At 42.1% G+C, this 24319-nt stretch overlaps 1 protein-coding gene across 1 annotated transcript in view; it reads left to right on the top strand.

The window, feature by feature from the left end:
• The first annotated feature begins 344 nt into the window (after window positions 1–344).
• Window positions 345–24319, top strand: part of GRB2 (growth factor receptor bound protein 2) — a 50380-nt gene continuing 26405 nt past the window's right edge. The window contains exons 1-2 of the mRNA XM_048323559.1: window positions 345–398; window positions 5232–5451. Of these exons, the coding sequence (XP_048179516.1) occupies window positions 5374–5451 (78 nt within the window). The 5' untranslated portion in view covers window positions 345–398; window positions 5232–5373. The remainder of the gene's footprint in view (window positions 399–5231; window positions 5452–24319) is intronic.

Below are 24319 nucleotides of genomic sequence, written 5' to 3'. Positions count from 1 at the left end.
TCAGGTATGCCGCCCGGCCCGTGCTGCTGCGCTGCTCGGATGCTGCCTCTCCCCTCCCGCTCCCCGCTCGCTCCTACACGAGCCCCGCGGTTCCCGGTGCGCTCCCGGGGCGGCTGCCCGGGGCCGGGGCCGGGGCCGGGGCTGGGGCAGGGCAGGTCGATCGGGCACTGCGCATGCGCGGGGCGTGCCCGCGCTCCGGACGGGGAGGGGAGCGCGCAGGCGCCGCTCCCGCGGAGGGCGCTGACAGGGCGGCTCTCGCGAGAGTTGCGGCGGCACCGGCGGCGCGGCGGGCGGGGGGCCGGGCCGGGGCCGGAGCGGCGGCTGAGGCGGCGCTGGAGCGGCGGCCGGGCCGGGCCGCGCGGGGCCGGGCAGGCGGCGGGAGCGCCCAGCGCTGCGCGGTGAGTCCGGGCGTGTGGAGGGCCGCCGACCACCGTCAGCCCCCGCCCACCGCGGGCCGTGCCGGGGCGGGGACGGGGGGGGGGCCTCACACGCTGAGTCCCCGGTGCCGCGGCCTGGGCCCCGTGGTGCTCCGCTCTCCCCGGTGCGTTCCGCAGGACTCGCCTCGGTGCTGGCCCCGTATCCCACCGGGCCCAGGCCTGCCCGGGGCGCGGGGGGTGGAGGGGATGCGGGCTCTGGCGGTGGGGGGGGGGGTGGTTGAAATAAGCTCTGGCTGTAGAGGCGTCATCTGCTCGGCGAGATTGCCGGCTCACGTACAGCCCTCCGTGCTGGGGAGCACCGGGCGGGGGTCACTTTCCCCTCTGCTCCATGGCTAGGGAGTGCTGGCTAGTAGTGGCTCTTGGGGTTTATCTTTTGTGTTCCTCAAAAAGAGTTCCATAACTTCAGGTCGCTTCCAGAGGTTAAAAGGCTGCGAGTACCCTGTAGGCAGGATAACATCCCTACCGCACTGTCTCCAAACACCTTTGGGGTCGTGCTTCAAACGTGAGTTTCAATGATGGAGAAGGACGGTTTTCTCTTGTCCTTTTCCTTCTCTTCTGAACTTCCTGCTTGAGATCTAGTGCTGGTTTTGTGGGATAAGGTTTGACTTGCCAACGTAGTTTCAAATAATCTGTAGAAGACAAGGATGCAGCCTTGTTAACTCCCACAACATCTGACTCAGACACCTCTTTTATAACCTACAGTGCAAACTATTCTGTAGCACAGTTAATAACTGCAAGAGCAATTCACAGATACAGTGCTTAGGGAAGTTAATTCTTTGTTTCAAAAATTATTAAATACCTGGGGCCAAGGGACAAAATCTGAAGGACCACAGATGGTTAATCAATTTTCAAACACGGTGTTGTTTGTAAACCGTTTCTGTGCAAACTTTGGATATTGAGAACTTGTGCCAAAAAAGACCTTTCAGTTGCTATCATCTGTTACGTTGATTGTCATGCAGTGTTTTGAGTATTTCATAATACCGGCCAAGCTTGTAACATTTAAAGCAGTTTTAGACGGTTTAAGAAAAAGAAAAAGAATTGCCAGTAAATAAATTCTGGCAGAGGTGAAGTTTTCTGTTACCTGATAAAATGTTTTGATCTGATAAGTATTATCTGTGCTTTGTGCTGTAGCTTAGTTTTGTAAGTGATATCTTGAGTCTGGCGCTGAAGGAAGTTGAATCATTTTAAGCTGGTAGATCATGGGGATCATTTGTGATCCTGAATGTTCTGGGGTTTATATGTTGATAATTTAATTTCAATTTTACTTTGTTCCTTTATTATGTTATACTTCCTTATATGGCTAATTTGAATTAGTGTTCTGCCCCTATAATTTTTACTTTCTGTTCTTTTGTCTAGAGCCTGACACTCCATTTCTGCATGTCTTCCAGATGATGTATGCACACATTTTTCTTTCCACCACCCTCAGTAATGTTTTGTCCTAAAACAGCTGATGAAGTTTAGGATCCGATTCTTTCCAAAATCTCCCAATGAATCTATCTTCTATCTTGCCTCTCTTTGGCTTTTCTAAACTGTCTGTTGTTGTATTCCTGCCTGTATCACTTTCCAGAAGAGTAGTAAAACAGTGAAAAGAGAACAATGAGAAAGCTCTCTATTGTTTAAAAACGGCGCTGTTTCTAAGAGTAATGTAAAAAGCCCACCTTTGCCTGTGTGCTTTTTGAAATATCTGTTGAAGTGAACATGAGAATTGTTTCCTGTTGGCCACAACAGGGAGGTTTGTATTTATAATTACTTTTATTCCCTCCTGAACTGCAGCACTCCTGCTAATGAGCATTTACTGTTGGCTGCATCTGCTGCCTTTTCTTCCTCTCCCCCCTCCCAGTACTTTTAAGAGCAAAGGAAGTCTTACTCCAAGTCACAGTAAGGTGAGAGACATTGATATTTTGAGAAACCTTAGTCATTTCTCTAGCAAGGTAAGTTTTGTAGCATGTAATCATTGTATTCATATATTGACTGTTACTCGTTTATACCTCTCTTACTCCATTTGCAGTCTGTGGACTGGGTTCGCTACAGTAACGTGTCCTGTTGCACTGCTCTCTGCCTGAAGCAGATACAGCTATGCTTTTTTCCCCCTCCCTGCACGCAGTTGATTTGTTAATATTTTAATAACTACATGGCTGAATGTCTGTAAGAACTTATTAAATAAGACTGTAAATAGCAAATGCTTCCTTAAGACACTGGAAGGGAATTATGCCTTGACTTCACCTTTCCTAACATTTGCTGCATGAGTATCTTGGTTTAGTATTTTCAAAGCTTTTCTCTGTTTCAGGTGTAACTTCAGTGCCTAAACTTCAACTACAGTTTTGCCTAAAGTCAGGAAGGTTAAAGTTTTGTTCTACAGTGCAGCTGCTGTTAACATTGTTACCTGGAAACATCACTCCTTTGTATGTTGACAATATATCTGATGGTGGTAGTAATACTAATGCATGTTTAAAGAGTATTGCGTGATGAATCTCTTTCATCTTGAATTCTGCTGGAAAATTTCCCGACATTGTGCTGTTACTAAGCTCAGGGAAATACCAGTATAGTTCTTGGAAATGCTGCATCGGTTTCTCTAAGAAAGTTGTGTATTAACATCTTCAGTTAAAAAAATAAATTCATAGCTGGTAATGCAGTACTGGGTAGCAATACTTTTGTGCCCCCAAAAAAGGAACATTCACCAGTTGAAGTAGTTTCTTTCTTTAAATGTGTCTCAAGCCTTTAGTGTATTTAAGTTGTGCAACTTGGTGTTATATTCTTAGGTTTGGAACTTCAGGTTTTCAAGCTGTTGTGTGCCCATATAATCACATCTTCACATGTGGTGTGGTGTTAGAAATACCCAAAGACTGCTGCCAGTAAGAAGGATGGGAAATATATGATGTTTACCATGAAAGATACGGGACAGGTAGACAACAAGCGTTGAGCAGTTTGCATTTTTCATTGCTTCGTACACTGTCAGTCATGTTACCCTTTAATGGTGCTATAATAGCAGAAAATTATCAGTACCATCAGTTGACAAACCCCAAGAGGCCAGGTTGGAAAGGTGAGGAGATAGTGAACACAACACAATAGAAGCAGCAAAGAGAAAATACTTCTGGTGAAGGGAAGCTATTGTTGTTGTTTGGATGAGTGTGCTGGTATGATGTGGAAGACTCACATCAGAAGGAAGCTTTTTCGTCAGCCTTGAGACTAAAGTCTTTCAGAATGACCAAAATGTAGTTACGATGATCCACTTTACGGATTTAATTATGTGTGTTGGTCGAAGCTTGGATCCAGTACATTTATTTCCATCAGTCATGGCAGTACAGGGAGATTGTTCTGTTGGGATCTTTGTGGCAGGTGACTGTTTTCAGCCTTGCTGACGTTTCAGTAGCGCTGTGTAGGAGGACCAGAGAAATCCCCAAGCTCTGTCCATGTGGGGACCCTGCTAAGCTGGCCTTTTTTTTTGATCAAGGTAAATCCTGTAAATAGCTCTTCTCATTCTGCCAGATTCATGTGATAGAATCTCGGTTCTGGTGTTTGCCTCAAGCTTCATTATTCTCTACAGGGAGCTGAAGGTTGGGCAAACATGGGGCTCATGGAATACAAGCATGTTAATTGCTGAACTGCATTTATGTAAGGCAGGTTTTTCTCTGAAATGAGAAATTGCTGTTGCCATCTGCTGCCTTTGCATGCAGCAGGGCTTTCTGGGCCACAACTACAGAGCCTGAATTAGCAGGTGCGTGGGTTCACCAGTGTTTGTCAGATCTCTTCTGTCTTGAATTGTCATTGACAAGTGCCAGCTCTCTGTTAGCTCTTCAAGGGGGTATTCATGGTGGGTTTTAACTTACAGATTGTCTTATTTGTGTTTTGGTGGTTTTTCTGATTATTTAGCTGCTCTGCTATCAAGTGTAGCTGGAGTTATAGTAAATCATTCCTATTCAAGCCTGAGAGCAAGATTTAAGCCTTTTCAGTGGTTTCAGTGTGTATTATATGACTTGCCAGGTTTGATTTAATGTCTTTTCTGAGCCCATAAGAGGCACAAACTTGCTGACTGTCGCACTGAATTACAAAGATTTTTTAACGTGTTCTGCTGCTCAAAGCACTGGAATTTCAGGATGGTTGCTTTTACTTAGAGTCAGCCCAAACTTTTGTTTCTGTCTCATATTATTTGAGGACACTTTTTGATAGGCATTTCAATTCCAAAAACTCAGCAGCACTCTCTGCTTTGTCTAGCTTGTATTTAAATCGACATGAGCTGCCTGAATGGCAGAACCCAAACCATCGGTGCGAGCATCTCCAGACGGGTCTTTCCCAGGGCAGCCGGTGGGGAGCGGAGCGTGTCCCCTATGGCGGGCTGTGCCGGTCCCGTGGTGCCGAGCCCGGGGCTCTCTCCCCGGGCCCTCGGGGGGCCGGCTGGCCACGTCCTCCCCCCGCTACATCGCTGTAATTACCGGTGCGAGGAGCGGGAGAGATTCCCGGGAGAGGCGGGAGCAGGGAGGGCCCGCCCGGCAGGGCTCCGCCGCGGGCAGCGGGACGCTGCGAGCCCCGGGGCGAGGGCCGGCGGTGGCTCCCGGCGGGCCGGTGGCGGCGCGGTGCCGCTCCCGCTCCCGCCCCCGGGAGTGCGGGGGCGGTCATTGGCCGCGGGACGCGTCACTCGGGCGAGCCGGGCCCGGGCGAGCGGCGGCGGGAGGAAGCGGCGGCCGCGCCGCGCCGGGCGGAGGGAGCGGCGCTGGGCGCGGCCCCGGCCATCGATCCGTGCCACTTCCCCTAATGGCCCGTCTCTTCCTCCTCCTCCCTCTCCTCCCCCTCCCCTAGGGCGGATCGTCCCCCGGCCTCCCTGTATGTGAGAGACGGGGCCGGCGTCTCGCACGGAGCCGGGAGCCGCTGCGGGAGGAGCGGAGGCTTCGGGGAGCGCTTCCTGCCCACCGCCCGCACCGCCGGGCGCGGCAGCCCCAGCATGGAAGCCATCGCCAAGTACGACTTCAAAGCCACCGCGGATGACGAGCTGAGCTTCAAACGGGGGGATATCCTTAAGGTAAGTAGAGGGGTCGGGCTCGGGAGTTCCCTCTTTACCCCTGGGCTGTTCAGTTTCTCGGTGAGTCTCTTCCTGTCCGTCTGACCTGACCCTCTTTTGGGTCCCCAGAGAACGTTATCTCCATTTAATAGGGAGCCTCAAGATCTCCTAAACCCCAGTCACACCTCTCTGAGAGCAGGAGAGGCTGTTTTGTTTCAGTATTAAGCATCCATCCCAAAGTCTCTCAATTCTCTCTTCTGAGACTGGAATATTTGAAAACTTAGTCATAAACACGGCAGCAAATAAGCAGAAGTACAAGATAAAGGGGAATTCAGTGTAGAGATTATGAGAGGAAGCCCCATAAAGTAATCAAGATCAATTTGGTATTCCTTTTCTTTGCCTCCTGCCAAAGATTCTAATATCAAAGAACAGTGATTGGATTATTTCTCAGTAGATAATCTTTTAGCATCAGGCTGTCAAATATTGAAGCTGAGTTTTATCTTCAGTCCTGATGAACTCAAGTGATAAGCTTGTGGCTGAATATATAATGGATCTGTGCAGATGTAAGTGAATGCTGGAGTGCGTTAGAGGAATTTTGGTCTATAGTTCTTTCAGTATATCAAAGGCTTTTTAGGCTTCGTCTTGGCTATATTACAGGAATTTAAAAAAACAGCTGAATTTCTACAACTGTAATAAAACTGGACACACAGAACAAGCCCAAATTTTTTTTTTTTTTTTGGGGGGGGGGAGGGGGAGTAAAATACAAAAATCCTTAGTGATTTGGCCTTGGTGAAGTGTAGCTCAGAGCTTTGTTGCTTCCAAGTAATAAGAGCCATATTGCAAAATGATTTAATGGAATTCATTCAGAGTATTTCCCCATAAAGGTGGTCTTTACCTTCCTAGTGTGATATTTTTGGTGTTAAGGTATTTTTAAGCTGCTTTTTTTCTAAAATGCTTGGAGTAGAAGCACTTTTGAGAAATGCCTTTTCTGCAGATATAAGGCTGTAACTGTGTGTATGCTGACAAATCAAGTCCTGCAGACCTCAGTGGGATTACTCATCTGCTCAACATTTTTGCCAGGGAAGGGCTTGATTTTAACTACTATTTTAAAATGAGCTGAAAAATATAACCTTTACATGTAAACCTAATATGTGTCTTTTATAGCTGATATTTCAACTGTGGCTTTGTTAAAAGTGTGATGCCATCAACAGATAAAGGTTGCAAAAGCATATGATGCTTTGAGATCTTAATTTATAAAATGATTGCATCTGTGTATGTTCTACACATCCCTGGCTCATAACTGGCCTAAACACTCCTGTTAGACCTGTACATTTCAGTGCCACTGTGTGTGTAAATTACCAGGATATTTCCTTGGGCTATTTTTAAATGTTTGAGACTGTCAGAATTTTGGAAACTTTTTGTGATAACCTTGCATTTATTTTTTTTTTTAACCTGAGCTGTATTCTTCTATTTTGGGCTACTACTAGCTGCCTCAACTTTTATAGTGTTGTTGAAGTAGAGCATAGCTGAAGTCAGCTTGTAGAAAATGCTGAACAGGAAGGAAAAATTAAGTATAATGAAATATAGTTTATTGTAAAGTGTATTCTCAGCTATTTTCATTTAGTTTGGGGTAGAAGTTTGCTTAAGTACATTAAAAAATACAGCAAAATTTGCATTTGTTTAAAAATATGTTCTTCTCTAAGAAGTAAAGGAAAAATAACTTTTTAAAGTGTTTTTAAAGTTTAGTCTGTGTTAAAAGTCTTACATCTGTGCACAGTGTCTGATAGTAAGATGTTGAGTCCTACCTACTTGATGTCATCCCATAGATAAAAATTTTGTCACACAAATAGAAACATGGTGGTATGTATGCTGTTACACTACATTAATAATTATATTTTTCCTAGAATACAAAGAGGGATTTTCCTACTTTACCCAAAACCTAGGCTGAACACTTCCTCAAAGCATTTATGAACAGTTCTTCAATCTGTATTTCCTTTCTTTTCAGCTCATATTCATATGAAAATGCTCACAAATTTCACATGTTTACTTCACTGATGTATAAACCAAGCCATAGAAATGGTAAATTGCTCAAGATTATCGCTAAAGTCAGTGGAAGCATCAGGAGTTTCAGGAATCCTTCAGCACATATTTGAGCTGAGTTCTGTGCAGCATGGTGAGATTCCATGGTGAGATTCACTGTGTAAAGCTGGTTCATTTCAGCAAATAAATGCAAACGAGTTAGAACTGTTCTAATTTACCCAAACTGACAAACTTCTGTGGCACTTTGTTGCTTTGAAAAATCTTTCACTTCGAATGTGTTTGAGGTTGTGGAAATTAATTTCCACCAGAAATGCCAGGTCTGTTTGTTAAAGCTGTGCTCATGACTGTGAAATCTCAGGGTATCCCAGTCATGTGCCCCCTGTGATGTCTCTCATTAACCAGGTCAGTCCTCCTGCCCTCAAAGGAGTTGGAAAGAGGAATAAACTTGTAACACGTTGAATGCACCTGCAGCCTGCGCTCTTTAGTGTCCCTGGCTGAGGGCCATGTGTCACTTCATGTGTGGTGAAGCCTTTTGGCTGTGAGACACCTGTGTTAATGCACTCCAGAGAACCACATCAGCCTGATGGCCATTTGAGGATGGCAGAGGATTGATTTGTAGCACAAAATGTGTCACACAAGGCAAGAACAAAATCTCTAACAGTTGAATTCCCAGTCCTTGGAAGTCCATGTTTCTCCCTGTGGGGAGAGAAGGCAGAGATGCCCAGTCTGGCTGCTCTGACCTCAGCAGATAACTTGCCTATGATGTCATGTGCCATTACTGCTGCCTACCCACAGATTCAGGACCTGATTGAATAGCACTTGAACTGGAGCCATTAAGCTGGTTGTTAGTAATCTTGTGGCTGGTTTCCAAAAGTGAGTGAAGATAGTTGACCTTTGGCTTGCAATTGTAAAACAGCTGAGTGAAGAGGAAAAGTGCTTGGCCTTTTTTTTTTTTTTTTTTTTTTTTTTTTTGTGGGCACTAGGTGGTAAAAGCTGCTTCTATGATTTCTGTAACCCTGGCAGTACAGTGGGTCCCTTACCCTTCTGTCCAGTGGCTCTGTAGCAATGTGTGGTACTGCCACTCAGGAGATGCTCACTGGCAGCTTTCTCTAAACTTCAGGTACTCTAAATACTACTTGCTGAGCCTTTTCCTAAGAAAGGCAAGATTGCTGCTTCCTTCTGTGTCTTCTGACAGTGCTGCAGCTCTCGAGCTCCGTGCTTTTCCTGTTGCTTCACAGGAGCTTGTTGGTGACAGGGGTCCTGCTGGGAGGGGTGAAGATGGCCTGTCCTGTTACATAAAAAAGTAAAATAAGGAAGCTGAGGGATTCCTACTTGAAATCTTGATTTACTGTTTTTTCACTTGGAATAGTTGACAGTTGTCCTGACGCCTTTACAGTCTTCACCCCTTTCATTTGCTGTATATATTGAAGTTGGGAGGAGTTAAATTCAGCCTCTGTGTTTGTTATTCAAGTTTTATGTCCCCCAAAACTATATGCCTTCATGCTAAGTGGAAAATACCCAGATCTAAAGTGTGCTAATACTTGCTGACGGTTTGGCAGGAACCAGGAGGAGAAAAGAGAAGAAAAATCACCATTCTTTGTCATTGCATTGTAATTGCTTTTCTCTACTCCTAAATCTAATCAGAAGTGTAAAGTTAATGCCACAGTGTTCTGAGAACTGTTTCTGTGTGGTTAATGCAGAAGCAAAAACATGTTAACTAATATCTTAAATGTTAGAATTATTTTGTTTTTAAACTAGAAAACCACTGCTCCATTTCCTCTTTCTCCTTCTGTCATAGGGTTGGGGCATAGCTGGAAAGTGTTATTCTGAAGAAGTGAATAAGTTCCTGTTCCCAGTAGATGTCAGCATAATTAATTCAGGGGCGCTTAAAGATTGTTTTTATGACTCAAATTGTTCAGGTGATGTTTTAAGTAGAAGGCCATCATCTTGAATTTTGAGGTGTTCGCTTTTGTGTGATGCACAAACCAGCTTCCTTATGTGCTAAAAAAAGGATTTCCTTGATAGGATTTTGATCACTTCACAGTTTTGTTCAGCAAAATCAAGATTATTTTTCACATTCTGATCACACACTTGACAGTCGCCACAGGTTCTGTCCACATGAGTTTTTGTCACCACACTTATTTTCTTTGTCAGCCCTTAAGAGGATTGAGTGTTTGCAAACAGTTGATGCTGAGGTGGCATTTTCAGTTCCTGCATGAAAACCATTTTTCTGTGTCAGGATGCAAGTGGAACAGTTTCAAATAGAGGCAGGAATATGATAAATAAGGGGACCACTGTCTCCCTTCTGCTGTTTCCCCTCCCTTGTCTGTGACCTCACCTGCATTGGTTATGTTGTGATGTCTGTGCTAGAGAACAGAAATTCATGGCTTGCTGAAGAGACGTGCCAATATTCCTGGTTTGGGTGAAACTGTCTTCTCATTCATCCTTCCTTTCCTTTCCTTACACACTCCTCCATCATTTCCCATCTGTTGTAAGGGGATGGACTCACTGTGGTCTTGATGATTTTAATATGTGAGAATTTTCTGAATTAATGATTCAGCCAAATTGCAAGCACTATGTGCTTTATAGTGAAATAGGTCAAATATTAAAACAGGTTGCCTAGAAAAGTTGTGGAATCCCCATCCTTGGAGATACCCAGACAAGTCCCTGAGCGCTCTGGTCTAATTAGACTTGCTTTGAGCAGGAGGGTGGATTGGGTGTCTTCCAGAGCCCTTCCAAGCTCCATTATTCTGTGGCTTAGCTGTGAGTGGCAGCTCTGCTGTGTGTGATGGTTGATTTGTAGAGGTGTGCTTAGGTCATGTTCTCTGGCTGGTGGCCTTGAATTAAGATGATAATTGCCATCAATATGTGATCAATATTGCAGTCTAAGATGGCAAAACTGTCAGAACATTACAGAGACATAAAATCAAGTACAATTATCTGAAATGTAGTTGATTTGGCAGCCTGGCAGTTGGAGATCTACGTCACAAAGAGATGCTTCTATAAGGGGCTGCATTCTTCTGATCTACCAAAGTGTTCAAGGCCTGGTTGTAGTGCAAACTTCTCAATTATTGTTCGTCTTATGTATGAAAGTAATCTGAAGGTGTGTTATGTTCCATTAGCCAACTTCTGTGGGCATCAGGGTGAAGTGTGTGGGAAGGAAATACCTAACCTTCACAAAGTGTGTTCTGTATTTGTAGAAGAGCTTGGACCTGCTTAGACCAAGATTGTGTTGCTGAAAGTATTTCTGTGCAGGAGACATAAATATGGAGTATTCTAGTCTGAAGGTGTAAAGTGGTCTTTGCAAGCAAGGAGTAAACACATTCCTCCTTAAATATGACATCTTTGTTTTTATTTAGAAGCTTTTTGTGATGATTATTTAAACTTGTCCCTGAAAGCTGAGAAAGGTGACTTCTGTGAGCTACCTGAAGGCTGCAGGAGTTCTGAATGTTGAACAAACACTGATTAAAGCTAGTGGTCAGCTCGGCTGATTTTGTGACACTGCCTTAGCATGTGTTGCATTCTATGATAACCAGGGAGATGATGCTGATTTGAAGCTCTGCTGCCTTTGCCAGTTTAATGGAGGAGCTGTTACAGCCTCTCTGTGAGGTCCAGCTTGTGATATGCGGGGCGTGACAGGCAAGTGTTAGCACAGGCATAGCAGCAAATCACATTTTGGCTTGATAAGTTATTTATCTGCTTTGTTCAACCTGCTCGTCAAACTGCAACCTACGTGATGTGCTTTTGTTTTTATTTACTGGCAACAGAAAAATGCTGCCTCCCCTCTTTGGTTCGGTGATGTTTCTCTTGTGTTAATTACTGTGATTAAGGATTGTCTGAGAACTTCAGATCGATAAAACCTATTATTCTTGGACATCCTGGGTGTTAATGAACTAACTTTGATTTAATTTATTGTTTTAAATTAAAACGGTAAAAGCTTGATCACAGCTTGAGGGAAGAAAAGAGGGATTATGATTTTTAGTGGCATGTATAAAGGATTAGGAGTGTGTTCATAGATTTCCATGTTTGTGTGCAGAGCCCTGCTAATTGCTGGAGGAGGGATCCTGTTTGTAGTGATATTCAGACTTTTTTGATTTGTCTCTATAATTAATAAGGATCCAACTAAGCAAGGGAAGATAAGGAATCCAGTTTTTCTGTGTAGAGCTCAGCCTAACATAAGCAATGAACTATATGACCCCTTGATAAAATCCTTTGTGCTTTAAAATTGCCAGGGGCTACATACCAAATCAATAACTAAAGCCTAAACCTCAGGGGAAAAAAGTGCTGGGCTAAACTAATTCTATTTTTTGAAAATGAAAGAAAATTAGGCATTAGTGCCCTAACAACACTGGAGCAAATAAATCTTATAATCTCAAATTGAGCAAAAAGGGATTGTAATGTACCAAACTTGATTAATTTTACAGTAGAAATCTAAACTAGAAGAACTACTAAAGATAATGTTTGGACATTTTCAGAATTGCTGTGAGACTGAAGTGTTGTATTATAAGTTATTTTACTGAAGATGGCAGATTTCCATACTTGCTGTTTATCCCTGAATTAAAACCTTTGCTGAATTTTTAATAATTCTATTTATATGCATTTTAAAAGGTTTGAAGAATCAAAGCTAATTTTAGAACCATAACAACAAACAACTTGAAAAATCCAATAAACACACCTGCACACACACACACACCCCTCCCCAAAAAAAGCACATTTCAAGCCATTTACATAGTGGACATCAGCAAAGGATTTGACAGCAGACGGGACCTAGTGGAGATGAGTTTTGTGTGAGTTTTTCCCGTGTGTCTCTGTGGCATCACCTTTCTTCTGATCTGTGGTGTTGAATTGCAGAATGTCCTTTCCAGGACATTCCTCTGACAGCAGAGGGTTGTTGCAGCAGTGAGACCTGAGGTGTCTGTCAGGTCTGTGGGTTTGTCTGCGCTGTGTGGCCAAGAGAAGGGACTGGATATTCTCTAGCTACAGCCAAGCTGACCTCGAGGTGGCTGGAGTAATGATAACCCCACCGTGGGATTCACTGTGAATTACAAAACTCACACAGGACTCTGGATGAATACTTTGCTGCGTTAGTTAATGTCTGAGCAGCTACTCTTAATTAACAAGGTGTAGCAAAGGGTAAGCTATCTTCCCTTCTTCCCCCTGCCCTCACTTGTTTCAGTGCTAGTGGGATGGGTCCTAGCCAGGGAGATGAAGCTGTGACTTGGGAATGGAATATTTAAATAGGAAAGTGATCAAGGGAATGTGTTTGTTCTTTCTCTGGTGCCCAGTCTTACAGGCTTAGAAATGGAGCATTTGTGCAGTTATCTGTTTCACTGGGGCACTAGTGAACAGAGGCACTAGGTCCAAGTGTTTTATTTTTTACTTGCTTCATTTAGCATTTTTCTGGGAAAGCTGCCTTTGATCTCTATCATTTCCAGTTTTCTCTGAAAATTGTGTTAGATTCAAAATGCAAATGAGTAGGTGACTTCTGTGTGTTCTGCGTTTCGAGGCAGATCAGGGGACTGATAGTGCAGCAGTTTGATACGCGAGTTCTTATCTGCAGCTTTATCCCACAGCTCCTTCATTTCCTTTGCTGGCCCTGCAGTGTCAGTTAAGTTATCTCCCAGGCTGGGCAAGCACCAGTGACTGGAATAATTAATATACACTTGGAAATAAATGTGTTTTTTGGATGCTTTGGGCCTTGGGAGGGAAAATAGGATAGGAGAATACTTCCTATGATTTTGGGGGTGGTTTGGGTTTGTTTTCATTTTCTACATTGGGAAATGCTGGATAAAGTTGTTTCTTTCCCTCAAATAGCCAAATCTTTTTAGACAGACCAGCAGCATTGTCCATTTCAATCTGTCAAGCCTTGGGCTTGTCCTTGTTTGTCACTTTGAGACTCCTGCCCTGTTGCTGAGTATTTAAAGCACTGTGTGAGTGGCACATGCCTTCAGCTTTGAAGACATCTTGTAACACCTCCTAGGAGTAGGTGTTCAAATGGAACAGAAGATGTGAAGCAGAATGTCTGTGGTGGAGCCTGAACTTGTTCCCATGGCTTGTATGCATGATTGGTGCCACCATCTGACAACTCAAGTGAGAATTGGTTTAACAAACTTAAGAATGTGTTTTTTCATGATGACATGTGCTAAACACACGGGGTTATACAGCTGAGCTCTAATGGAGCAAAAAGTGAACTGACAGTCTCCAAAACTGCTCATGAAAGTTATTTTTAGGGTACTTATTATGTTCCTGAATCCCAGATGCTACTCTACAATACTTCCTGATTAGTTACTAGATGCATCTGAAATTTGCATTTTAAATGGTTGTGTTCATAATTTTCCTCAGCCTGTATTTCTCTCTTTAAGAGAAGTATGGTGTTTTTCTATAGATACTGACTAGAAACCCATTTTAAAAATGTCTTAAGTGTCTTGAAGAGCTTAAGAAGCTTTTTATCCCCTTCAGGAGTGATTGTTCACTTGAATTTCTGTACCTGATCTTGGATTCTTTTGTCTCCAACTGTTGGAGGTTGTGAAAAACAATTAGTCTTGGTCTTGGGGATTCATGAAATCAGTTGGGTTTTGATCCTGTGGTGGCAGGTCAGAAGAGTGACTGGAATAAGGCAAAAGCTATGAACAGCTATTTCTGTCTAGGAAGTAGATTGTCAGCCTCTGTAGAGTAATTAATTTAGAATGGTGATGTTCAAATGTTACTGCCCTTTATAAATAAAATATAAGAAGAGAATACTTAACAGAGTAGAATTATTCTGTTTGTACCTGCTGGATTTACTGCTTTGCATGAGTTCGTGTCAGCCTGCACGCCGTGTTGGGAGCTGCCTGTTGGCTCCACTGCAGCTGGACCTCATGCAGAGAGAGCAGAAAGCTTTTTTTTTTTTCCTCTTCAGCTGAACTGTAATTATACTGTTAGTCTCTAAAACCTCTTATTTAAATAATTTGTCTCTGGAATTCATGGTTTCTCTGTGGAGCCAACCTACTTCTTGCTCTAACTTGTACTAAAACTCTACAGGTTTACGGGGGATGGGGGGGGGGTGGAAGTGCTGCTCTTATGCAAAATTGTTTCCCTTGGGAGGAAAGGGGGGAATTCTTCATGAGTTATGTATGAGCCAGCAGGTTCCACTAAGCATAGCAGCTCTGCTAGTGCTGAAGACTTGTAGTATGAGCTGGTCAGCCCTCTGGTCTGTGAGAAATTGGCACAAAATCTTAAATTCTTGCAACTCTTGCTGAGCTTGAGTAGGTTTTGCCATTGTAAGTCCTTATGTACAGTCAAATTTTGAGTCTTCTTTTGTTACTTACACTTCTTTAGCATAAATATGAAAATGATATTTTAACCATTTGGTCTGGTTTTTACTTACTGCTGTTAATAGATGGTGGTCTGCTTGGAAAGAGCTATGCTTAGGTTCCTGGTCTAAGCGGATTTGTTCTAGAATAAATAGGATTTTAAGCTGCAGAAGTGTGCCTTTTGTGAGTACCTCTGGAAAATCTGCCACTTTTGTTTTAGAGGTATTTTCCTGAGCTCCTGTGCAGTTCAGGTCTTTGCTCTAATCTTTATTACTTTTTGGGGCACAACTAATCAGGGAAATTCTTGGGAGGGGGAAGGCAAACAAGGGTTCAAAGTGCATTGTACAGTTGCAGAAGAAGGAAGGAACCAAATGCAAGGAGGAAAATGAGGAGAAAGTGGCAGCCAAGGACAGTGAACACTTTTAAAGGTGAAATTTGGCATTTAAAATGTTCTATTTCCCAACCTTGCCTTCGAACAATGCTTGAATTTTGGTGACATGAACATCAGCTTGACAGATTTGCCTTGTCCAGGCTGTATCAGGGGAACCTGTTGTGCACATATTTCACAGCTAAATTTTGTTTCTATAATGGTTTACATGTTCTCAAAGACTACTTACACAAGATGTATCCTTAACCCTGGAAGTGCTCAAGCATGGGCTGGCAGTTCAGCTCCCTGCTGACCGCTGGAGTGGAGGAAGCAGAAGTTGCTTCTGCTTCTTCCTTGCCTTCACTTCTGTCCCTATTTCTTAAAATACATTTGCACTAATGCCTCTGTCATACCTCTCCTGAAACTATAATTTGTCAAAAACTCTGTGGATTTGTCTTTTGACTGTCTGTGCCAGGGTGTTAAACTTTCTTCCAGCATCAAGCTATCTTGACGCTTCCTTACTCTTTACTAAGAAGACATACATTCCTCATTTTTTTTCCCTGAAAATTGCATGTAAGGTTAAGATGTCACTTGCTCTCTGCTAGGATGGGCAACTGAAGACTCTTGTGACTCTCCCTAAAATCACTGAGTTGCCTAAGTTGGAAAAGACCCCTAAGTTCATCCGGTTCAACCTTCCTACCTAGAAAAATTCCGATTGAAACTAACAACTTTCTCTGCAGAGTCACAAAAAACAAAGATGACCAGAGTGATTGTAGTTGATCCACATTTCTTGACTTTCACCCTTCCCATTACAGCTTGTTGTGTTTGGAAATCTTGCAAGCTGTTACCTTTGCTCTTTTTAGGTAACATAAAAAGGAAGGGCCTAAGTAGAAAGGCTTTCAACATTTCTATAAACTCTGTTGAGCTTTCTTTCCTTTGAAAAGTTTCTGTTTCAGTCCACCTGTCTCTGTTTGGATTACAAACACCTGCATGATGTCACAGTAAGATTAGAGGCACTGTTGATGCTATTTGCATGATGAGTAATAAATTCCCCTTAAAGCTTGTTTGTTGAGAAGAAAATATTATTTTTAACTTTCTAAAAAGGCTAAAGTTACTAAACATAGGGCAATATGTTGATAAAAGAGCTGCTCTACAGGCTGGTCAGCTAGTGAAAATGATCCATGGGTGATTCACGTGTGCTGCAGGTTGAAATTCTGTGGAAGTGGCTGAACTACCCCCCAAAGGCATTTTTCTGAACCCTTTGGGGCTCCCTAGTTTAAAGTCCTCACAAAGAAAATAATGTTATGCAATCTTCTAAGTTTGCTTTGATGCTAACTGGATTTAGCTGTTCTTGGTCAGGATTGCAGTCAAGACTGAGAAGTCTTGTACCTAATCAAAATCTTCTGAAAGCACTTGTTTTCCCTCACTCATGGTTCCCAAAACTCCCATTTACTAAATGGGAGGGAGAGGCCATCATTCAAATGGGTGAAAACTAACTCTCATGTCCTCATAGCAGGGATCAAGTAACACTCCTGGGGTGTGCTTGAGTTTGCCAAGGTTTTTTAGCCCCCACAGACAGACCTGAGCTGACCTTTCACATGGCCTTTGTACTGTGCTGCCAGCTACCTGTATTAGGAAAGTTTCACTCACTGTTGGTTGCCACAAATAATACTCAGTTTGTTGTACCTTTATAATGGATTATGCTTTAAACTTCTGTGGAAGTAAATTCTACTCTTCACAATGTTCTGGGAGCAGTTCCCATCTGAAGTGAATTATGCAGCTTTCACAAATAAAAGTAACTGAAAACTCTTTACACATCAATTGTTCCTCTGTTCTTCTGCGTACTCTGAATATTTGCCATTCTGGACTGGGCTAGATGGACCCTTGCAGTGCTTACTGTATTGGTCAGATATTTAGCCCTGGACATCATCATCCCCTTGTGTAAGGTTGGCTTCCTTCAGTCAGGCTGGAGTGACTCGCTCCGCTGGAGGCTGTGCCTGGGTATTGACGGCTACGCTTTCTGTGCATCTTTCTAAACCCATTTTGAATCCATCTGTACATTACAGCATGAAATCCTCATGATGTAAACATGTACTGTGTGGAATAAAGTCACTTTCTTCATTTGAAACATGCTACCTAGGAGTTTTACTGATTTTTCTCTTTTCCTCTTCTCTCCTCCTCCCCTTGCAAGAGACAATAGGAAAACATCTCCCTTGTACCTCTCATGGGAAGAACTGATTTGCAAATGTCTTCTTGTCTTTGTTGTTTTTTTGTTCTGAGAAGGAAATTGGGAGAGTCTGATACAGTCCAAAACCCATTCCACACTTTGTTTTATCTTGGTTCTTTTTGCAAGTCTTTTAGTTCATTTTAACCCATCTCAAAAAGTGCTAAATGTAAGTACTCAGAGTATGGAAGGGCTGACACAAATTTAGTGTCAAAATACTTGTTTTGTTTCGTTCTTAAGAGAAACAGGTAATGTTTCTAATTTCAGACTGCTGCCCCCTTGATTGTGTTAAAATTGCTGAGGAGTAATAGTTAAAAACCCTTAGCTTCGTACAGTTACAGTTCTTTGGGGTTTTTGGTTGTGTTTTTCCTCACACGTGTTATTTTGCATATTATATTTAATCTGACATTTAGCCCTTGGCCTTTCAGTATTAAAAGTTATCAGTTTAACTGATGAATTTTGAGGTTTGAGTACATTTCATCACTCTCTTGATGAACTTTGCCACTTCACCCCTCTGTTACTTTCTTGGATCACTCCTGAAGCTGCAGCCAGTCCTGGGATCCTGTGGCACAGCTTCCCTCTGCTGCAGACAGTGACCCTTTGGTTTCCTTTTTAACCACCAAGGGTGGAGTTCTTGTGTTGTTAATGAGCACATTTGTGGGGATGAGTAGCCAAAAGCGTGAGTTGTTGGGTTTTTAAATGAAGCAGCTCAAACAAACCCTAGAAAAGCCTTGTGACTATTCCAGTTTATCTCAATGAGTGATTCATCTGTCCTCTATACGGAGTTATATTTTTGTTCTCTCCTGCCACTGATTAAGTGGAGGTCTGAGGTGAAGATTGCTTTTGGCTTTTATAGCTTTGCCAGAAGAGCCCAGCCTCCAAACAGCTGCCTGAGTCACCTTAATTGGATATTCCGTGTACTTCCAGGGAGGTTTTATGGCTGTGGACTGGCAATATTGCTGCAAAGCAGCTGGGACCATCCAGCATCTGTCATCTCATCATAGGTATTTTAAAATCTTTAGATAAGGCCTGGTCCTGAGTTGGCTTCCACACACTGAGGTCTTCCAGAGCTCCGCTTCCAGGAATGTTTCTGGATGCATCCACACTAATGCATGGTCTGAAAATCCCATTTTGTTGTGTAGGAAAAACTGACCCCTTGTCAGGGCCCTGGGGGGAGTTTTCTGCGGTCAAGGCATTGATCTCCTGATTGGAATCTCCCAGCAAGGGAGAGTTTTAATGCCTTAGCTTTTATTGAGACTTACAATGGAGATACTGTGCTGCTGTAATGTACCTGGAAGCTTAAAATTAGTCTGTGGTCAAATAATACACCCTCGGGTGTCAGTGACCTGCATTGTGATATCCCTTCCAGGTTATTGCAACAGAGCCATAACGAGTTCTATTCTTGTTTTAATTTGTTCTTGACCTGGAACAATTCTTCTAATTTGAGACACTAATTAGGAGATGGTTTTAGTTATTTCTGATCTTTTCTATAAAGAATTTTGTGCCTCAGCTGTCTTGACTTTAAGATTCTGGAGCATGTTACTGCTTTTGGCATTTAGTATCTGCATTTCTGCATTATTCATATAAGGAGACTCTTTGATTTTTTTTTTTTCTTTTTGCCCACAAGCCAAGAGAGCAGCAATAGACTTTTATTGTAGTTATAGCTGGTGTTTCTAATAGTATGTTATATTTAAAAAAAAAAGGCAGCATTTATCACTTTGATATTTTCTGTTCCTCTGTAAGTACTGTCTCCTTCTAAATTAAATAAAAGTATTCCTGTATTAGGATACTGGTTTCCTTCCTGACCCTGAGTAACTCTGGACAACTGTTTCTTAGCCCAATCCATGTGATAGTAAGCTGCAAGAGACTAGCGTAGCCTCAGTCTGTTAGTGATACAAAGTTCTGTTCTAACTTTGTGTCGTTAAATTGTATTTAAATGCTTTATTTTCCTTTTACGGAGAGAATTGGACATGAACAAATACTATTTTACTAGTTCTGAAGTGAAAGAGGAACTTCATTACACAAGGGGATTTTTTTAAGCATCACTTTGATGTGCAGATGTTGCCCCCTGTTTTTTTTCTTTATTCTTCTCATTTTCCCCTCTCCCCTCCCTTCCAGTGTGTAATTCAGCAGTTTACTTTCAGTAAGCCCCTGCAGCTGTGATTTTGGACTTTTTCTGAGGTAGAATGAAAGTTAAATTTGCTTTGGAGTTCTTGAGCCTTGTACTTTCCCAGTTGATGTCAGAGTAGGAAATGTTTTGGCATGAGTGGATGTCACAGACCATCAGCAGCTCTGGCACACGTGTGGTCCTTGCTGTACAGTGTCATCTTTCCTCCTCCTTTCCAAAAGAGGAGATTATTGGTGTCTTTCCACTTTTTGCCATTCATAATTACTTCTGGCACTTCTTTTTGGGCTTAGACAAAGGCCATTTAGCTCTGACAGCTTTTGTTGTTTTAAAGGAATGATCCTTCTCCTTTGCCATCTGATTCCGTGTCTGTGGTTCAGATGGCCTTTTCTCCTGCTCCTCTCTCCATCGGCAGTTATCAAAGCAGGTTCTTTTTTCAGTCTCCTGAGGAGTGTGGATTTTTACAGGCTCCAGTGGGAGGGTGTTTTTCTTTTCTCTTTGAGAAAAGGCTAAGCTTTCCTGTTTGGCCAGAAATTGTTGAGCTTTTTATGGTTAAATTGAGGCCACTGTGACTCCAGAATTTACTATTCCAAAGTTATGAGTACAGAATTGTGGGTGTTTCATTCTGTATCCTATTGGTTCTCCACTCATTGAACTTTCATTTAATGATGAGTTTGGAAAATAAAGAAAAATGGATTAATGTTGGAATGAATCATCACTTTTTGACTCAGGCCTGTTGTTACACAAAAATAGGCTAAACTTAAATGTCATTAAAAGATTTCTGGAATATAATAGTTCATTATCCTGTAGCAGCCTGAAAACAATCATACATTCCTTCTGAAAGTTATCATGGATTGAAGATCAACATGAGATGTTGGTACACCAGCCCTACTTTGTTTTTAGAGAATTTGGTGTGTTTGCCCTATTGAGGCTTGCGTATGCTAAAGGCACAAGTAACTGGGAAAGCACTGAGGAGGCTTTGTGCTGGAGAGGCTGGAATATTGGCACTTGTGTAAAAGATGGGATTGATGGTGGATAAGTGGATTGTCCAAGTCTTCCTAATAAAATTACTTAAGATACGATGTTAAGAATATTGACATACAAGTTCTATGCCTCATGATCAAAGACCTAAGGAAACCTGGAAAAGAAATTAAGGATTTATAACTGAAACAAGTTGTTTGGGAAACTATAGATTTTAGAAAGATCACTGAGCATAACCAGTTGGTGCAATTTGGTTTTGTTGACTTTTAAAACTGTTAGAATAATTGCTCAGAACAACCTGTGAAGCAAAGTTGTGATTAAATATCTTTTCAGAAAGCTTATTTAACTGCAAAATCCACTGAAATTCATTTTTCCTATATGGTTTTCTAATATGTATTGTATTTAATGTGTTTGCCTTGGTGACTGGTTTTTTTTTTTACTTTAAGGTTTGCTTCTTGCAGGCCTAGAAGTTTGAAGTCAGTGTCCCTCATGGCTTTGGTGAACAAAGATCTTTCAGTATATTTGTTATTTGAAATCTTTTTCTCTTCATAGAACCTGGCCAGGTGGAAATGATCAGAGTTGCATCTCTTAACAACCTCCAGAGTGGCGTGAACAGCCTGTAAGAATGGACTGTTTGAACTGTCTTTGAACTTCGGGTTATTAGTGCAACACTAGCATAATCCTGGTTGGGATTTTGTTGTTGTTTTTAAACTAACCAGCTTGGGCTCTTTTGTTTGGTGTGTCTTAAAGTGTGACTGATGACCTGCACCCATCCATTGAAACATGGGGGCAAGGAAACAGCTGTGTTCTGTCTCAGGCCTTTAAAAGCAAGTCCCCTAAAAATCTTTTTGCATTAAGTGGCCTCTTTATTATTCTTTCTTTCTCCCCCATTCAGTGTTACATGAGCAGGGAAATCACTGGTGCTCATGTAATGTTGTACAGTAAAGCTTCATCTCTTTTCTCCTCGTTTGGTTCTGTTTGGTGAGATTGGAGACATCCTGTGAAATGTTTGTGAGTTTAGTGTTCTAGAGCCAGTGGTGCAAACTGCCCCCGGTGTGGTCTGATCTGTTCACTTACACTCAGAGAGGTTTGCAGGCTCTTGGGGTGCTTTGCATTATGCAAATGGGACAGAAATGAATCAGATGATGTTCAACATTCGGATCAGAAACCATTTGCAAGTGTCTTCCTCTTGTGTGTACTTGTCCCACTAGCAGAAGGAAGTGGGAACAGCTTCGCAGTTACAGGAAAACGAGGAGAGTTCCCTTTTCTCTTAAATATTCTCACTCTGAAGATCAGCCAGACTATGTACCTGTTCCTTTCCTCTTCAATTCAAGATGTTCCTAGACATAAGTCTGTAAAAACATTAAATAAACTTAATCAAAAATGCACTGATTAAAACCATCACTCTGCAGGTGACAAATGTCTGATAAATATCATTGCAGTTCCTCAGTCGTAAATTAGTGGTTTAAATGCCTTAAACGGTGGTTTTTATATTGTAGAAAACTGAGCTCTTCTGTCACACTGAGCCAAAATGTTGTTGGCTCTATCCACCGAAATTGGTTTGATTTGTACAGGGAAAAATCAGCTTCATTAATTTCTTTTTATTTTAGTCAACGCTGCTTTATAACTGAATTTCTAATCTAGTCATGAAAGTGTCTTTTTTTAAGCAAGGATTTGTTTACATGCAGTTGGATTAAGACTCTGATAGCAAAAATTCATCTCTGCCAGGAGGATAAAATTACACTATTGGTACTGCTGTTCTTTTTGCGAGGATGGGATTGTTGGTGCAGCCCTGCAGAACTGATGGGATTGGGTCTCCTCTTCTGGCTTTCTCCGGGGAGCCATCCCAAAATGAAATGGGTGATAAGTGCTTTTGGATCTGCATGTCTTCCCCACAAAGGAGAGTTAAATTTAACATTTTAAATGAGCAGATAAGAGGTGGGGCAGCAAGTTCTGCATATGTACAGACAGGGCTGAGGCAATAAAGAGCTTTGTGTGGAGACCGACCAAATTCCTAATTGTGGCTGTGTCTATATAATGCAATACAAAATCACGAGGGCTGTGAGACTGTGTGAGCAGGCTTTTTGTGGGCTGAACTAAGACATGTTGTAAAATCACTGGCCAAGAGCAGATGAATGGGAACTGTGCTCTGAGAGTTATGGAGTAATTAGTCTGAGCTGACAGGTGAACCTGCTCAGTAAGAGATTGGATCTTGTGGCACTTTTTTTTCCCTTTCTCAGGTCTTTGCATAACTGTCTTAAAGTGCTGCTAAACCATCACATCGAAACTCAAAGGTGCTGTGTTGCAGGATCTGATTTAGAGAGACTGAGGCTTTTACTTTTTCTGGGAAAAAGTTAGGATCTTTTAGCTGCTTGAACAGTAATTTTCCATTCATCTTACAGCCACCAGTCTGTTTTTAATTCCTTGGATGGTTTCTTGCTCACCTCGGTTTCCCTTAACAGTGTTACTTAATTCAAGGCATCATCCTCATCCGATTTAGTGCTAAAATCCAGCATGCTTTTCTTTTTTTCTTTTTTTTTTTTTTTTCTTATGTTTCCCTATTGTTGGTTCTTAGCCAGCTTCCACCAAGATAGGACAGTAGCCACCATAACCGCTCTGTTGTGTATTTGGCTACTTCATAGCTCCCCTCTCCCCCCTGCCTATATCCTGCAGAAAGAAGAGTTAAGGGATGGTTCCACGCTGCATCTCTTTAATACTCTGTCTTAAAGCGAGGTTAAAAGGGTCCTTTCCTGTGCCTGCTTTCTGTCAGACTGACCACAGATGCAAATTGCTAGTTTGTGTTTATCCACCCTATAAGAAAAATCAATGAGCAGCCCCTGGTCATGCGCAGTTGTAAGATCTTTGTTTTTCAATGGTTAGCTCTTTGCTCGTTGCATTCCCAGTTAAAGCATCTGGGAATGGTACTGGCTGCAGTCTCAGTAAATTAGTCTTTAATATTCTGCAATATATTAAAATTACACTGATGTATCACTTACTGTTTATGTAGTATGGATTTAGAGATGCCTGATTGTCCCATCCAATATGTTACATTAGAATTGGTTAAATAGGTATAAATCTAGCAAAATATTGACTTACAGCTATGGTGAACCTTGCAAAGCTGCCGATTCCAGGAAATTGGCCTCCTGTTATCTCTGATTTTATGCTTTTTCCATCTGTCTGAAAATGAAGAGATTAGGGCTGATCCTAGCTATGTGTGTGAGGCAGATTATGGTAATCTTATTATTCTGATCTCATTACGCTTAATCTCTAGATTTGAAAATGTCCTGGCTTTAACCCTTTCTTCAACAGCTACAAAAAATGTAGTGAAAAAAGAAAGGTGGTTGAGATGTGTTCTGCAAACTTCAGATTAAATGCTTATTTTATCCTGAGATAGTAAAGCACTCAAAGACTTTGCTACTTGGAGTCATACACTTTGTTGGTTGGGGGTTTTTTTTGGGTGGGTTTGTTGGGGATATTTGTTTGGAGTTTTTTGTCTTAACAGACAGTCTAAAATGATGGGTAAATCAACTCTTTTCAGTAACAAAGGATGCAATTCACACATGACAACAAATTAGTACTGGTTATTACAGTTCAACATTTTGGGAAATTCCTAGTTCCCGATAGGTCAGAATTATTTTATTTACTAGCTTTTCTGAAACAGAATAGGATTTTCCAGAGCTTTGTCTCAGTGTTTGACACACAAAAATATAAAACTTCATGGAATGTCTCCTCATTTTCTTACAAGAACACAGAAGTTAATGCAAGATGCTGGAAAGTGTGTAGCTGGGCAGTTTAAATGCAGAAGGGACAACTCAACTGGAGCACAAAATTCCCTGGTTTTTCCTTATCTACAGCTTCAC

This window comes from Corvus hawaiiensis, chromosome 19, assembly GCF_020740725.1.
Source record: "Corvus hawaiiensis isolate bCorHaw1 chromosome 19, bCorHaw1.pri.cur, whole genome shotgun sequence".
Classification (NCBI taxonomy): domain Eukaryota; kingdom Metazoa; phylum Chordata; class Aves; order Passeriformes; family Corvidae; genus Corvus; species Corvus hawaiiensis.
Note: the sequence above shows the minus strand (reverse complement) of the source record. Positions and strands in the feature narration are given on the sequence as shown.